At 45.6% G+C, this 17788-nt stretch overlaps 2 protein-coding genes across 3 annotated transcripts in view; one reads left to right on the top strand and one right to left on the bottom strand.

Annotated features, from left to right (window-relative positions):
* Positions 1–17687, bottom strand: part of AOAH (acyloxyacyl hydrolase) — a 52911-nt gene extending 35224 nt beyond the window's left edge. The window contains exons 1-4 of the mRNA XM_034062068.1: positions 17543–17687; positions 5695–5790; positions 1969–2029; positions 781–880 (exon numbers count right to left, since the gene is read on the bottom strand). Of these exons, the coding sequence (XP_033917959.1) occupies positions 781–880; positions 1969–2029; positions 5695–5790; positions 17543–17687 (402 nt within the window). The remainder of the gene's footprint in view (positions 1–780; positions 881–1968; positions 2030–5694; positions 5791–17542) is intronic.
* ANLN (anillin, actin binding protein) overlaps positions 1–17788 on the top strand; it is an 819922-nt gene that overhangs the window by 76394 nt on the left and 725740 nt on the right. The window lies entirely within an intron of this gene.

The following is a 17788-nucleotide window of genomic DNA, read 5'->3' as shown; positions in this document are numbered from 1 at the left end:
GAAATCAAACATGTCCTTATCCATCCAGATGTAGGGAAAAAGATTTACAGAAATAGGTGCCTATGTGAATCACTTGCTTTTTAGCACTGCCAGACAACCACCATCACTCACAGGTTTTAGTGTGATGACTGGGGCAAAATACCCAATCCACAACTAAAAACATCCCCACATCTGTTTAGACACCTATGAAGATACGTACGCATCCAAGTGACAAAGGTCTAGGCCATGCAATCAAGTTACTGTGGTGTAGCCAGGAGCTGTACATCAAAAAAGGGATGGTAACTAAATACGCTTCCAGCCTGTGGCAAAGATTATGCGTGTTAGCTTAAACCTCTTGCACTGCAGACTAATCCAAGTCTAATAGCCCTGCATTTACATTGGATAACTGGAACCTACACAGGCTGCTGCAGCAGATTAGGCAATGTGGGGGTACACCCTCATGTCACGGGTGCCATGGTGGTAGAGATGAACCTTGGCTGAGTACCTGGTTTGGGGTTATTGTACAATGAAGGGCACACACAGTGAGATTTTGTTTTCCCTGCTCTTGTCCTCTGACCCAAGAGAATCCAGCCCTGTACTTCCCACCCTCCCACAGCCACAGCACTGGTGGGTACCTCTCCTTCAAACACAAACATCCTTACAGTGTTCACGCTCACAACACTGAAGTGCATTTCCCAGCCCACACACACACACTGGAAGCCCCTGTGCCTGCCCTAGAGTTCCAGCTCAACAGACCTTCCACAGTCAGCAGCTCTGAAACAACATGGAAAACCAACTCACCTTGGGAGGACGGTAGAGATGACAAAGCGGTTGTCCTGGATCCTGTTTACACAGCTTCAAGGAATGGCAGACCACATCAGCATTCATTTCCCTGTCTATGCTGAAGGAAATGGTGCATAAACAAAGACTGTTATGTTCTTCTGGGTGCTTGAAAGTAGAAGCTATTTCCATGGGAAGCTAAATCTCCCAGACACCAAACAATAACCTCAGCTCTCTTCACTGGGGTTGGGAATCGCTTCGCTGCTCAGCACAGTGCTGGGTCCTAACGATTTCCTGCCATGGCATCCTACTGAGCATTTAAAACTGGGTCCCAGGCTGATGAAAAAGTGCTGTGCTTTATACACAGCACCTGAATCAAGCACATGATGATTGTTCTGGCTTTCTTCTAAACAAACCATAAGCCTGACAAAGATTTAAAGGTTAAAGTTAATGCAGATGTGGTTTGGCACATAGGAACATTCAATCATTAACTCAAGACAACAACCAGAAATCCTTCAAAGCTCCTTAACCTTCAGTCACCAAGCACAACTGCAAGGATCCCTCCTTGCTTTTGGGACACACCTCTGGGCTAATCAGGAACTAAATTAGAATGTGTGATTATAGCCCTGCTTAGTCCTGTAAGCACTTTGCAGTCCCCTGGCCAGCTTTAAAAAGGAAAGGAAAAACCCTGGGGAGAAAGCAGGTCTAGCAAAAGCTCTGGTAATTAAACTAAGGACTTCTAAAGGGGAATAAAACGACCTACATTTTATTGTCTTAATCACTTACATTACTTAGTAGGCTTCCCCAAGTGTGTATCAAGGTTGGGGCTGAGAGCATGGAGGGGCTGACAATTAGAAAGCTTGATTTAAGGTAGAAGGGAAAGCAAGAGCCAAGCGTTACAGTGGTGCGACTGCAGAATCTCACACACATGGGGTATTCCAATTCCTCCCTTGCCACATGAGCCGCTTTTCCAAAGGGAATGACATCAGATAGGCCTGATCTGAGGTTCAAATGGAGTATGAAAACAGGTACCCATGTTTATTCACTCAGGAAAGGCTGTGCCAAAGCCAAACCAGAATCACTCTCCAGCACCTCTGCTTTAACAACCATAATGTGATTTGAGGAGTGAAAGCCCTGCACTTCAATCCAGCACCGCATCTGTACACATCAAGAGCAAACTAAGCCCTGAGAGGACACAGCAATACTTACAGCTCAGCTATGTGTGGTCCATAAACTTCAGCAAGTATGTAACAGAAACCTTGAAGTTTCTCTAGAAAACATAAATGTTCAGTAACTAATGGAACATGGTGAAACAGGTTTATTAGCAGTCAAAATACAGCAGGGTTTGGTTCACTAAGGTGAATGCTGTTTATCTTAGGAGAATGTGTGTGAATTGACAACCTCAGTCTAGCACCGGAGAATGGGAAAACATGAAGCTCTAACCTTGCCTAAAACCCTTCTCTAGCTTTAGGCTAGAGAAGCCACATGACAAAGACTGGAAAGGGTAACTAGTATTTGTTAGATGCTCCCAGTGTGGCATCATGGAGATAAATCCCACATGCTGCAGCATCTTCCAAGCAGTTCAAACAAACAAACACATAAATCAAAGTGCAGAAAGTGATGTTGGGCTTGATGCTACTGCGAGAGCTGCCTCGGAGCTTCTGGGGGGCTCTGAGAGTTAAGAGAGTTCACTTTGTGTAGAGCAGGAGTTGCACAGGAGTAATTGCATCCAAACCAGTACTTGATGCTTTTTGCCTGGCTTCCTTTCAGTCTCAAGCCTTGTTTGGGCAGGAGCTGTGTTCTGAAGCCGTGGAGAGGCAGGTTCCTACAAGTGCAGGGACAACAAACTCGCAGCTCCTGAAATTCCTGAGAGGTGACATTTTCCCTCACACCTCCATTATCCACACAGATAACTGCACTTGGGGAAGCAAACAGAGTATATCATCTTTAGGAACACCCGGAGCAGCTGCTTCCCTCCCATTCCGAGCTGAATGTTCCATTTTACCCAGCATCAGGACATGCCCAGGGCCAGGGGTCTGCTGCATACAAGGAGCATGGGTTTGGTCTGAGGAGGGTACCAAACCTCCCAGCACTGATTCAATCAGTAGACATGGGTGTGCTCTCACTCCCACAGCTCCTATCCTGCCAGGACTGCAGACACCATGGCTGGCAACCAGCACGCAGGAAAGGAGGGCTGGGACCAGAAGGGCATAGCAGGGAATGAAGGATAATATCCTCCGCATATGATGTTGCAGACAGCTCCTGTAACTACAATAGCTGGTTTTTCTTACCCTGTGCCGGGTGTTTTATTTCAATCAAGTTATTAGCTTCATTTCTTCACCTCCTCTGCCACATAACTACTCTCTATTGGCTCCTTAGAAGCAGTCTGCAAGTTAAAAATTGGTCTCCTGGCTAGAATTACATTCTATTCTTGTTCACCCAAAAGGAAAGACATCACAGACATCGATAACCCTGCGTTCAGTATCATCGCTGATTAAAACTCCCTCTCATGGGGCTTACCATCAAGGCACCTGGCTAACTATAGGAGACTGCAGGAGAAGGTGGCTGGCTTCCCCAGCCCAGGAGGGGTCTGCTGGTCACCCTAATTTCTAGGCACTGGTTTCCTTATGCATAGAGGAAACTTGGGATGTGAGTACCCCATAGTGTAACAAACAGCTAGTAAACAGAACCGCAATAACATAAAATCATCATCGAGCACATAGAGTCCTCTCGGAAGATACTGATGCCATTTATGCTTTAGCTTCCAGCAAAACAGACCCAAACCACTGCAGTGTCTATAGGACTTGCCCCCCAAGCCAGCCTGCCCTCATGCCTTAGCTACTAGGAAGAAGATGAACTCTATCCCAGCTGAAACCAGGGCACTGAAGAAACCCCCAGCAGGTTTTCCTCTATAGCTTCATAGTCCTAGAAACACTCATTCTGGCTGAATCTCAGAGGATAAATATTTGCAAGGAAGATGGTATTAATCAGGATGCTGTTGCCACATCAGTTACACAGCAGTGGCTGACACAGAAGCAGAGCATGGCCCAGAGGCAATGCCAGAGGCAGGTGGTCTCAAAGCACACTTCAGGTACCAGGCACCTCTGTTTCATCAGACAGCCTCCCAGTGTCCAGGCAAGCATCCATCCTTGCACCATAAACACAGCCCATTCCCCCAGAGCTCCCTTTCTGACTGCTCAAGAGCCTCCTTCACTCATGGTGTCACTGTTCTTATTTTCATAGGTTTATTGGCCTTGTTGCTTGAATCACACACATTACAAACACTGCCATATGAGTAAGGATGCAGTCGTGTCTGCTGCACAGCCCACAGGGATTGAGGGGGACTGATGGCTACTGAACCTTTCTCTCATGTTTTTCCTGTTCTTGCACATCATTTAACTTCACTGAAGGCTTGATCAAGCCCCATCTTGAGTGTAATTGAACTTCTAGGAAGCCCTTTAAGAAAACACAGAAGTTCTAATTCCCATTTTGGCCTTAGAAACAGTCTCACTGCCATTAACACGTTGCTGTCATTCTTGCAATCAGCTGTAGGCATGTGTGTAACCATGAAGTTGTTCCTTCAGGTGAAATGGTATGGTCTGCTTTAGTAGGTTTGCTCCTCGTGAGCATCCAAAGCTCTTCCATTGTTTCAAGCAGCAAGAGGAAGCTGGGCTGCAGCGTTCCCCTTCCATAAGAGGATGGATAAATCTGTAGCTCTCACAAATCCATAGGATTTTTCACTCCTTTCAAGTTCAGAGTCAGCTTTTTTCCTATAGGGTGTATCCACACATCTCACAGAAGCCAGCTGGATTATACAGATTTAACTCAAGGGATAATAGGATTTTATGTGTGTAAAGAATGGCAGATGAAAAGAAATACCTTGACATGTCAGTGGAACAAGGTCCACTGAGTGAATCATGAGCACAGAGCTAGCATGTCATATTTTAAAGAAGAAAATAGTATTTTAATAACAGGATCAGCGCTTCTAATTGCAACTTCATAGATGTGTGTCTGCAATTTAAAACACTGAGGATATGACTTATGGACTAGAAATCCGATAAGTATCATTCTATCAGTGAATGAATCCCAGCAATTACCTCCCTGCCCCAACCGGCATCGAGAAATCCCCTCTTGGAAAGGAGGGAATTAATATTCTACAGGCATCTTCTGTGAAAGCAGGGTCTACAGAGCAAGATGGGTTCTCAGACACACAGCTTGTGAAGTCCCATATAAACAGCTTTCAAATGAAGAATACTAAGTTGTCTTTTTACATTTATAGTGTTGCAAAGATACCATGAATGTGAGATCCAGTTAGTCTCTGAGGCACAAAGCTATTCTGGCATTCAACCCATTCTCTGTTTAGGGATGTGCGTTTGGACAGCTAAGATTCTATGGGCAGATAAAACATGGGGCAGAAAAAGGGGAGTTTACGCATATCCCTATGGAATAGCTATTGCTTCTGAAACGTGTATCATCAGTTCCATTTCAATAGCTTTTCTGTGCAGAACAAATGCTCACATCTTACATCTGTCAACCTCAGCTCATTGTTGAGATTCTACAACAGCAGCTTCCTAGACCTGCTGAAAACACATTCATCTTCGCAGCTGCTCTAAAGACCCATATCAGCAAGAGAGAGGAGAGGCTGGGCATACACTGAATCTGTTCTTTAGCTGCTAACAAAGAGACAAAGCACAGAGAAGGGGAGGGAAGGGGTCTGCCTGTGTTGGTCCTCCTCACCCTACCTTTGGGATGAAATCCCAGCTCTAGAGCCATCCTAGCCATGCCACAGATAGCACCTTGCTGTCTTTCAGCATCACCCATTTGAGATGCTGCATGAGAAGTGGATAAAGCCTTCCCAGGCTCCACATGTGAATTCTTAATTAACAGAGACACAGCAGAACCAACATAACATATGGTGCATTACTGGGTACTTACCAGGTATGTAGCTGCACAGCCTCTCCATGGCTGCCTTCACTGTACTGTTGTGCCACTGTGCAAGCTGCTCGATTACAGACACCACAAGCACGCACCCTACAAAGAAACAAACAGGAAGAGGGAATAGGGTTACCTGTGAGGTGTAATTCGGTTGCTGGGTTGGGACATAGGTCTGTACTTGAGGGGGTTTCCACACTCCTCAACACACACCACACAGAGGGCTACCAAAACCAAATGGATGCGACGTACACAAGAGATGTCACGAAGCAGACGTATGTGCCAAGCATCACAAAGTGCCCGTGGCATCAGCTCTTCAATGACTTCCCTCTGAAGCCCAGCAGTGTTTGGCATGCACAGGGCTGCTGGGCCCAGATACCCATTTGTTAATGCCAAAATGTCTCTGGAGTTCATTCTGCTTTCCTTCTGGGGCTGGAAAGAACCTATTCCCTATGAAGCTGGTTATTTCTCATCACTAATCTGGGGGTGAGCAAGGCTAAACCCCATCTGCTCCTTGGACTGGCTGTGGCTGACACCCAAGACACATAGGGAAGTATTTCTTGAGATGTGCAGCACATTTTCTGGCATTTTATGGGATGAAGCAGGTTCAATATAATCCCCACATAGCAATCATTCAAACTCCACCTGATGACCGTAAATGGTTCATTCCAAGTGGGTTTCAGATTGCTGCAGGCCCACGTTGTGCTCTGACTCTGCAGTGGCTTCACCACTTTACAATGAAACTGTGTTTGGTGATTCCAGTTCTGAGCAATGTAGTTAGACCTGGCAGCAGTGAGATGCCAGCCTGTGTAACAGAGCTGGGTACCCCAGGCAGCCAGGAGACAACGACACCAGTCTCCAGCAGCATGAATGAAGATTTCCCTTTGCAGTCCCTGTAGCTGAACCCTATTTCCTCCTCTCTGCAAGAAACAGCTCTCAGGACATGCTCTGGCAGCCTAGAAATGAAGGAGAGCTGCAGCATTTGGATGTGGCTGCAGATCCACCTCTTCCCACAGCTCAAGAGCATCAGTGTTCAGGTTTTCAGGCTGCCACAGCTCTTCAAAGCCAGCTTTTCGATTCATTCTAAACACCCCTGCCGCTGTGCTATTAAATCAAAGTGCTGTTTTTCAACGTAAATAACTTTGATGCTCCTATGCATCAAGAAGCAAGTCAAAGAGAAGGTAATACAATTGGATCTTGCTGTAAGACCCATATCTTTTAGTCTTCTATTACTTTTTCTACCCCAAATACAGTAATCCAGTGGAAATTATAGGGAACTCGCCACCTTTTTTTGCAGGGATAAAAGCCCACTTCTCCATACTTATTAAATAAAACGCTCACTCAAAGTCCTCTGTGGAGTGATTTATAAAGCATGCTAAGAGCCATTACCTCCAGTCAGCCTGAAAGAACAGGAGAACAGAGGCAGATATAACCAAGAGAAATCCCTGAAGCAAGTAATTCCTTCTGTCCTGTCCATCCCAGACATAGCCAGAGGCTAGCAGGCAGAATTAATAGGTAATTAAAACACAATACCTCATAAAGAAGAGGAAGAAGAAAGCACAATAATAAAGACCCAAACTAAAACCAAAAGGGACATGCAAGCTGGAGGGAAAAGCATGCTCAAAAAAGCCCAGGGCCCTCTGGTCCCTGTTCCACCTCCATCACTTAGTGCTGGGATGGTGGTGCACATCCTGGAAACACACCTAAAAGGCATTGCATAACTTCATTCTTACAAGGCCATATTATTAACACACATGAGCAACCTACAGCCAACCAAACCCACCCTTCTCCTGCCTTCTATGCCTGTTTTATTCACGAGGATGGAGGCTCAGAAAAGCTGAACTACAAAACCTATGTTTAACCACAAACCCACGTATTCTTTCTGTGCCTTCCTTTGTCCTCTCACCAAGGTCAGGCTCTCAGCAGACACTTGCTGTCTAGAAGTCAGAGCATAAGAAGTCCAAGCAGAGAGAAGGGAAAGAGTTTGTTTGTCCTTTGACTTGTTTTCTAAAGGAAGCAGCTTTTGTTGTTTCACCTCTCATATTTAGGGTGCAAAGAAGCTCCTCTCTCTGACTCAGACATTGTCCCATAGCTCTCATTCTCTTCTCACCTCCAGTACAGTCGATGCAGAGAAAGATGCTGATGGACAAACATCATGATGCACACAGCTGGGATGAGGATACCCCCCCCCCGGTATTTCCATTATACATGAAGCCAGCCTGCTCTGAAGATGGGAGTTTCTCACACTTGACAAAGCACCATGTGGGGTGGGAATAGCTATTTTTGGTTCAGCTCAGCTGAGCATAAAGAGAATTCTTTATCACAGACACAGCCATGCAGTAACCCCACTCATGGAGCGGTATCCCAGCAATGCAATGGAAATTCCTTATGTTGATACATCAGCCACTTTTGTGTCTATCGAGCCAGTGTCTTAAAATGAATGTTAACTCAGACTATCCTCATTCCCACTACAAACCTGCTCTTTTCAACCTACACATCATCTTCTGCTGGATCTAGTCGCAGAAGAAGAATTCATGGTTGGCTGCAGCATGAGAGGCACTACCCTCTAATGAAAGGAACAGAAGCCTCTCTGCACACCAAGCATCAGCTGAAGTGCTAACCAGTTATCCTAGCCTTTAATGGGTCTTAATTCTGCTGGCTGAAAATGGAAATGAAGTAGTTAGCCAAAAAGGACAGGGGGAAGTGAGCTGTGTTGGGCTGCAGAAATATCACTGCTTTAATTGCTTATTGCGTGTGCAAGATTATAAACTTTTTAATACTTCAGCACTTAGCAGTAGAAAAGCACTTCCAGATCTGGCCATTAGCAACTCCTGTTTGCTGCTTTAATTTAGCAGATATTTAGATGTGATTTATTTCTCCTGAGGAGCTGGGCACATACACAGCAATGCAGATCGGCTTCTTAATTAAAGGTTGAAAACAGCCCTAAATCCTTTATAGCTGCACATGGTTTTCTTTAGAACCATGTTTCCACAAATTGACTTTGCTGCCTCACCTCAATAACAGGTTTCCTTGACAGCCTGAAGGATGCTCGCTCTGGAAGAAATTCATTGGCATTATAATGCCTACCGGCCATTAGAAACCAGACTATGCCATTAATAAAACGCCTGTCTCTTTCAGTGATAGCTTGTCCCATCTGCTATTAATTTCTGAAGAGATAAGGGAAAACCATAACCATTTTGCTCAGCAGCAGTAATCTGCAAACTCACACGTCAGGAAGTACTTCTGTCCATGGAGTGTGTAATAATAAAAAATAGCATGTAATAATAAAATGACATTTCCAATAAGCTCAGGGGGGAACAGAAAAATCCCATTCTGATAATAAAATCAGAGCTAGAGAAATTCATTCCCTGGCTGTGAAGCCTAAGGCAGTTTGAGCAGACTATTTAACTTAATCCACTTCTGCCGCACACGTTTGAGAGGCTCTATAATTAGAATTACACCTAGGGAAGTCAAGAAGTGTCTGGGTAGTGAAAGCTGCCTCTCCTGAGCTCCTGATCTGTAGATGTATTTGAGTACAATTCCATGGCATGGGATCTCAGGGACCTGGCACCCCCCTTTGCCATCCTTTGCTCACATTCCTGGGTGCTGGTTTTGCCCCCCAGCCAGATTGCTGCTCCCCAGACATAAATTAAATGTACCCCTGGAGCACCAGCAGGAAATAAGCCCCAGACGTGGCCCTGGACACAAACAGCTCTCAGCCAGCCAGGCTGTGGTCACCCTGCTTGCTCCTGGTGGAGCAGGAGCTGGAGCCTTGCACCAGTAAGACCCGGAATAAATGAAGCTGTCTCTCACATCCCTGGGTTTATAGCCTTCTAAGATGGAAGTTTTCCCAAAGCACAGTCTTCACTGCTTCCCTTTAAAGACAATCATAGGTTTCAATGCATCTCTTAAAGCCTATGGATGAGGGGTCCCCAGAGCCTGTCTACAAAAGAGGATACTGCTATTCCCTGTGCAGATGCTGTTGATCTGGTGTAACAACACCTCTTTCCAAATTCATCTCACCCAGTTCCAGTTCAACCTGAACAAGACATTCCAGTTTGAAATAAGAGCATTCACATAGGCAGCTAACAAGAAATTAGGTTTTCTCCTAATGAGATGGGCACATGCATGTAGACATTTTAGATGCAGGCAGATCACAGATATGCAAAGTTACAGTACAGGAATGTTTCCTTTTTCACTGTATATTCCTTTCCTAATACTTCCCAATACCCATTTTGCCTACTTTCACTGCTTCTTGGCGCTGAGCTGACTCTTTCAAAGAGCACCCCTTTATAACCTCAAGATTTAACCTCAAGATTTCATTCCAGTGTGGACATTCTCAGCTCAAGTAACATAACTGTATAATGGAAAGTTAGGATAGCTGTTTTCCCACACACTGCCAAAGGATTCATTGCTTTGAAAGGCAATTTAGAAAGGGATCTGAGTGCAAAAGTCTTTTAACTCAGACTTTGCTTCCTATTCCATTTACAGTGCTGAAGTATTTCATAGAGATACCGCAGTGATGGAATATAATTACAGGTATCCATACTCAAGTATGTTGGCATACACAGGAGCTTTTCCCCTAACTTTACCAAGTGTCATAAAATATATTGGAAATGCTTAATCTTGGTATGCTACTACAAAACCTGCTATTGAGCATAAAACTGTATACAGTATCCTCCCTAAAGACATGTTTGAAATACCAATATAGCAGTATTTTGAGTGCACTGGAGCTCTGTTTCAAACCCAGCAAACCCTGGATCATCAGTTATAATTTCTGTTGCTCATGCAACAGCAGCGAGCCACTTCAGACCCCTAACTTCAGAGCTCCATTCATTACTTTCTTTAAGACACCCAGTGAAGAATCTGATACAGGTAAGCCAGTACAGAACATTCAGTTTGCATCTAGTGGAAAACTCTGGTATCCGTACCTGCCAGCCAAATGGATCCCTTGTCTTTCCTGTGTTACATTTTAAAGAGCCCTATTGAACAAAACCTACAGCCCCAGGCATTTCCAATGGAAATGCTTCCTACATTAATACAGGGAAAAGAAAGTCTATGTATGAGTTCCATTAACATATTTTCCTTTTCCAGATGAGGAAAGGGTACTACAGCTTCACTGAATGGTGGCACAGGAAGGTACAGCAACTGGATAACTTCATCCTTGCAGCACAGGTTTGACCATTTGAAGGTTCTGAATGCACAAAACTTGTCTCAGATACACAGCTCCTAAAAACCACTCCTAAAAACCTTGAACATAAGAAACTCTGCACAGGGGTAACAGGAACAGAAGTGGGAAGCGAACACACTGTGGCAAACAGCAGCCAAAAAGACAATCAATACTTATACTAAAGGCAGGCAACAGCAAAGTACAGCATACAAGACTACCCATGTCTACAAATGCACATATGAATATATATGGTTGTGTATTTAGATACACATGTATATGTCAGTATGCTAAGCACACCTTTTTACTGTGATCAGTATAGATATATATACATTTCACAGCCATAGACATGCAGCCAGACTTGGGGTGATTTAGAAAATGAATTTTTCACCATCAGTTGCTGAAAAATATGAATAGCTGTAGAAAATATCTCTATTTTAATAGTTGCTTTAGTATCTGCTGTGCTCCTGATGTGTCTGTGGTTCTTCTCCTCAAAGTACAATCGCAGGAAAGAATGCAATGGTAAAACCTGGCATTTATTACAGATCATCAGGTCACATTTTGCTGCTGAGTAAACTGAGCAATGCTGGTGAAGTGAACAGAGATGCTGCAGCTTAGCAGTTAGCTGCTGTAATCACAGTCCATTCCCAGCCTTTCACAGTAAACCACATTGTGGTGCTACAGTGATATTGGGCATGACCTTTTTGGAGAGCTCACTGAGCTGTAAATGACACGTTCTGTCATGGTGCCTCCCCAGACAATACGTGCACAGCCACTTTGTCTGAGTGCAGTCATTAAAAGCCTCCAAGTTCATTTTGCATGTTCCATTGTGGGAAGTTATTGGGAATTCCAAATGCTACTGGTCCTGCTGCGTCTCCGCAGGGCATGTTCCATCCCTGCACTCATGCACAGCCAGATGGAGGCAAACTGTTGTGGACATCAACTATCACAGAATCAACACAGGTAGAGGTCAGTGTTTTACGCTGCTGGGAAGCTCTGAAACATCCATTCTTCAATGTAATCAGAACTGAAAATATGCCTCAAAACCGTGCATCATCATACACCAGGAATTATGTGCTCATGGGTGAAAGGAAGAGGTGACCCACAGAGGTTGCTGAGAATGGCATTATATCCAGCACAAAGCTGAGGACATCTGCTTCCCCAGGTGCTGACCCACAGGATCTCCCCTTGTGTGGGAAGGGGGGAAGGAAGATGGAAAACGCTGTGGTCTGGCTGCATTGAGTGCTCCTTGTCTAACCACCTCATCCCAAAGAGGGCAGCCAAAGGTAGGGCTGGAGAGAGCACCAATACATCCTGCTGTCTGCAAATGGTTCTTGGGATCACACCCCTGAAAAGCCAGCCTGGAAGACGTCATCTTACACAAAACTCTGCCCTAGCAGTTGATCTACAGCATCTCGGTCAAACCAGAGTATGCTTTGCCCACTGAATTAAGGACCTTCACTATGAGACACTGGCACAGGGTGCCCAGAGCAGCTGTGGCTGCCCCATCCCTGGCAGTGCTCAAGGCCAGGTTGGACACAGGGGCTTGGAGCAGCTGCTCCAGTGGAAGGGGTCCCTGCCCATGGCAGGGGTTGGAGCTGGAGGAGCTTTAAGGTCCCTTCCAACCCAAACCAGTCTGGGATTCTGTCTAAGCTGATCTGAAGAGACTGGGTAGACACAGATGTGTTAAGATCTCTAATGAGGTCTTTTATATCCATCTCAGGAACTGATGGCAGTGCTCACTACCACCACTACCATGATTTTTAATCCCTAAACTGAATGTATCTCCTGCTATTCACTTCTGTTATTTCTTGTCATAGTTCTTATAGACCTGGAGAACGGATCACCCCCTTCATGTTTTCAAGGACAGATCCGTCTTTCCTCAAGCTTGTCTTCTCTAGACTAATTAACTCTAATTTATTCAGACTGCCTTTGGAGCTTATGTTTGTTTTCCCCTGAAACCTCCTGTCACTGTGCATCATTCTTGATACACAGCCCCAAAAGGGAAGGCAGAAATTCCTCTGAGGCTTTATCAATGCTGAGAAAGGTACTGGGTTACTTCAGGCCTTGCAAGCTAACTTCTGTTCACACATCTCGGTGTGCACAGCATGTGTGTTCTTCATGACAGCACTGTGCCACTACAAACCCAAATGATGTTCCCTAGGGATGCTACCCAGCCGTTCCTCACCTGCTATATGTGCCATTGACTGTTTCTGCTGCAGTGCCTTCAACATACTTGTACTGAAATGACCTTTTTTGAGGGTAAATGCTCCAAGTTGTCAAGATTGCTTTGAATTTAACCCTGCCCTCCATTGTACTTGCAAACCTTTCCAGCTTTGTATGAGCTGCTCACTTCATAGTGCACTATTTCATTATCCCAGCTAATGAAATATTGAGTGATATTCAAAACACGGGTCCAATAAAGGTCTCATTTTGTACATCCTTCTGCTTAGCGAGTGAGCCACTTGTAATTACCCTCTGAACAAGGCCACCCACCAGTTCTGTCCTGCCCTGTAGAAGCTTAATCAATGTCACAAGTCTCTCAGTCATTAGATTAGTGCTGAGGTGGTGCCAAAAGCCCTACTAAAGCCCAGCTGTAACATCTACTGCTTCTTCTGTGGCTACATGCCATTATCCCATCAGCAAAGCAAACTACCATCATCTGACACTTGATAAATCCAGTGAGGCCCTTATTCATATTTACTCTTGAAAGATGCTTTTATAAATCTTTTATGGCTATTTAAGGGTTTTTCTAGGAACTGATATATAACTGGCTGATCTAGAATTCCTCAACTTTCCTTTCTCTACCATGCTGAAGAGAGGTGAACACTGCGGTTCCCTCCTGTCCTTAAGTGTCTCCCCTGCTTCCTGCACCATCCAGGGCAGCTTCTGCCAGTTTTGGATGAAGTCTCTTTTGCTAGGGAGCAGGACACTTTGACCCTTTCAGGGCCTCTTGCAATTCAGGGTGATGGGAGGTAAAGAATAAAACCTTTAATAATTAATCAGAAATAGCAGAGAAAACCTACTGCTAAAAAGAGCACGATCTTAGCTCCCATGAAACATCATCACTGGTGTCAACAGTTACCAGTTTTACTGCGTTGCCTTTGGGTACCTTAACATTAACTTCAGTAAAACCTCATCTGCCCTGTAAAACAGGCAGTATTTTCCTCAACTGATGCACAATACACTTGCACAATACACCCCTGACCGATGCACAGCTCATTCCTGAGCAGTGATTGTCAGCTCCTGCTTAACTCCCCCCAGTTTCTATACCAAGCCATAGTATGGAACATCCCTTTGTCCAGTTTGGGTCAGGGGTCCTGGCCTGCTGCTTCCTGCCTTCTTGCGTCCCTCCTCACTGGCAGAGCATGAGACTGAAAAGCCCTTGATCAGGGTAGGTGCTACTGAGCAACAACGAAACCATCGGGGTGTTATCAGGTCCTTTCCCCCCTCCTTCCCCTAATTCTAAAAGGCAGTCAGTGTAAGTCCCATTTTAGGTGAGAACACTTTCCAAACGCTTTCTTTTTACACCAAGTCCATTATTAAAAGACTTTCTCTGAATGAAGCTGTCGACTTCCCCAAGAAAATGCAGCAAAACTGATGTGATTTTTTCTACAGTTCCTGAGGCTGATGAGAATTTCCATCTAAACGTTTCCCAGCACAGTGAACGTGGCTGTAAATACATCACTTTCTCTTTCAGACAAGCAACAATCTGCAAGCAGAAATGTTCTGGCCAGCCTCCCCTATGAGTTGTTTGAACCATTCAGCGTGCTGTGCAGCTCCCTGGATGCACACCCTCCTCTCCTCCAGCCCTATTCCCTATATAGGCATATAGGTTCCTACCCAAAATACATTTATCAGACATGCTAAGGACAGGGGAGTCCCCTTGAGGCATCAGCTCCTTTCACAGTATGTCCAGAGTCTACTGGTGCAGATGGTGCCTACCCAGGGAGCACTGCTAGCAAGGTGAACAGAAGAAGCAACCAAGTCATATCGCATTCAAGCTGCGTTTCACATCCCTGTCATAAGATTTCTACCTATTTCTTCAGGAAGCGTGATACTTCCCATGGAAAAGCTTAATGAGAAATACTGTATTGATTTTGCTACTGAACAACCATTTCCTGACTGACCTCAGCAAGCAACAGAGCAATCGTGGCCATGCAGGTGGTACACACAGAGGAGGGCTCAGAAGTGACTGTTCGATGTGCAGCCACCTCATTTCCCTCAGAGAAAGAGAAGCCAATAACTCTGAAAGATGTGACACCTGAGCACACATTTAACTTGCATGGAAAACCCACTGCTTCAAGGAAACCTCCTGTATATTTGGCAGCAGTCACTTCACCTGTTAATAATGCTGCCTCAATCTGTAAGGCCAAGAAGACCCAGAGGAAGCTCTCATGCTCTCTCCCAGTGCCTTCCCAGATGGCAGACTGAGCCAGCAGGGGCTGGGGTCAAGCTGTTGAAGGGAAATCACGATGTTCCTCCTACAGAGAACGCTGACTGTGGTTTAATTCCTGCTCCTAAGGGGCCGGTCACCAAATCAGTGCTTTCACTTCCCTGCTTGTGAAAAGGAAGAGACACAGATGGCTTGCCAGTGCTTTCAGGAGCCAGTCAGGAGTGCAGCCCATCAGTGAACATAAGAGGGAGGTGAACTTGCTTGAATGAGGCCAGAGGAGGCATGGAGATGCTGCGAGGGCAGGAGCAGCTCTGCTATTGTTTTTAGCTTGCAGTTTACAGGGGTGTGAACAGCCTGTTTCAGTCTTGAGTCAAGCAATGTGAATGAGAGATCAACTGGGGAGGGAGGCAGGGTTTGGTTCCTCCTCACTGAGCAGATATTCCAGGGAGATGCTTTGTGGTCCCAGCAATGGGACCCACAATCTGGTGGGATTTGGTACAAGAATGGAGGAAATCATAAGAGCGAGGAGCTCAGGGGAATGGGAGGGGTGGATAAAGAGCTTAATGCTAATTGGTGATCTATAGGTGATGCTGAAACAGTTTCCTCCACTTCCACCCTATGTGATACCAGCCATCCCACCCATACTTGCTGTTAGATAACCTCATGTGAGTGCCTGTTTTGATATCCTGATTCAGATCTTCACATTCACAAACCAGACCAGCTGCTTACATCTGAATCTCTGCCAGCCCTGCCCAGCAGTTACACCCCTGCCATCACTCAGCTCCTCTGCACGTCTGCAGAGCATGCTAAGGAGAATCAGGCTCTGGTTTGTCCAAGATCCAGTATCACACTCTTAAACAGCAAAGAGCACTCAAAACCCCACAACTGATCCTATGCATGGCAACTTCAATGCAATGTGCAGCCGCTTTAGGAATGTAGAGCCTTGCTGGATCAATAGGACAGGAGGGGCAGCCAACACTCACACCCAGTGTTCAAAACACTCCAATGTAAATGGTTAGGGTTCCAGCTGCCTTCCCTGCGCCATCCAAACAGCTGATGTTACCATCAGAACCCACCACTTCCCCCTGGCTCTGGCAGCTGCTCTGTCACTGGCTGCTGGCCCAAACCAGGCCATTCCTTCACATTCATTTCTGCTTTTCACTGCTTGCCCTCATTTTGGGGCCAGCAGCTGAGCCCTCATCTCCCCAGCTTCACTCTGCATTCAGTTCACGCTGCCTTGCTGGTGCCTGAATCCACAGGGGCACTGGGAATGGTGCAGAAGGGAGGCAAACCCAGGGATTTATCAAGTTTAGGATGGTTATTTCTGACTGCGGTCCCAGAGCCACACTGAAAATAACCTGGGGCTGAGAGGAATTGTATTTCCTTCTGCAAGATGGAGAACCATGGCAGAAACCATGGAGAAACAGGGTTTCTATTTGCAGCATGGAAGTGCCCTAGAAGGCTAAAAGAAGATGAAATAATACTTTTGATCTTAATGCATAAGACATACCCATGGTTAATACTTGCTTACATACAAAATATAAGCTACCACATCTCTCTAACCATACAGAGTCTAACTCCAAGGGCATTTCTGATGCAGAGATACGTACAGTTTATGTTGACTTCAGTATTACTGGAGAATCACTTCACTAGCAGAGGCTATGGGATACCTCCAGCTATAGCTGTGCTGGAAATCACCACAGCCACTGCAGTTACACAAGAAGAGGGTGGCCAAAACACTTGTTTTGTTTGCAGATGCATGCACTCAATAGGAGGAAAGAGCTATTGCAACTTGGCTATCCAGACACAACCATCCAGACCACAAAGCCTCCTGGCCTAAGTATGGACCAACTGTACTAGAGTTTCCCAGGCATTGAAATCAATGAGGAGACCCTGGGTGAGCCTCAGGGAACTTGGTCAAACCCTAACCCTTCCTGCAACTAACCACACTGCATCACAAACACTAACAAGCACCAGGACCCCACAACGCCTTGTTTCCAGGTCCCAGCCCTATAGACATTACACAGCCAGCTTTGCAAGAAGCCATTCCCTGCAGAAAACGTGAACTTTGGGAAGCAGCCACTCACAAACAAAATCATAAAGTAACTCCAGACCTCACGTGGCCTTGCAAAACCTTCGGTGGTTGTTTCACCAAAGCCTATGAGCACTGTGCAGTACAGCTGCTGACACAGATAAAGGAGTGATTTATGATGTGCACTGCAGCTCTCAGCTCACCAGGGGGGTAACGAATGAACTAGACCATCAGCAAACAAAACCTCAATACATACCAATGCAGGTGTGTCCTTTGGAGGGCAGCAAAGAGGGTGGTGGGTCATTTCCTTGGAGCAGAGGGGATGAAGAGGCAGCCTTCAGCAGAAGCAGGAGCCAGAGGATGCAGAACAAATTAAGGGATGTTTGCCTAGATCCCCTCATCCTAAGGAAGGAAAAAAAAGGCAGAAATCAGGTGGGAAAGGGTGCACATGTTCCTAATTGCTCAGGGAGCATCCTGCATCCTTGTCTCATCAGGTGAATGG

The sequence above is a fragment of the Melopsittacus undulatus genome, chromosome 1, assembly GCF_012275295.1.
Source record: "Melopsittacus undulatus isolate bMelUnd1 chromosome 1, bMelUnd1.mat.Z, whole genome shotgun sequence".
Taxonomy (NCBI): Eukaryota; Metazoa; Chordata; class Aves; order Psittaciformes; family Psittaculidae; genus Melopsittacus; species Melopsittacus undulatus.
This window is presented reverse-complemented; position numbering and strand designations above follow the sequence as displayed.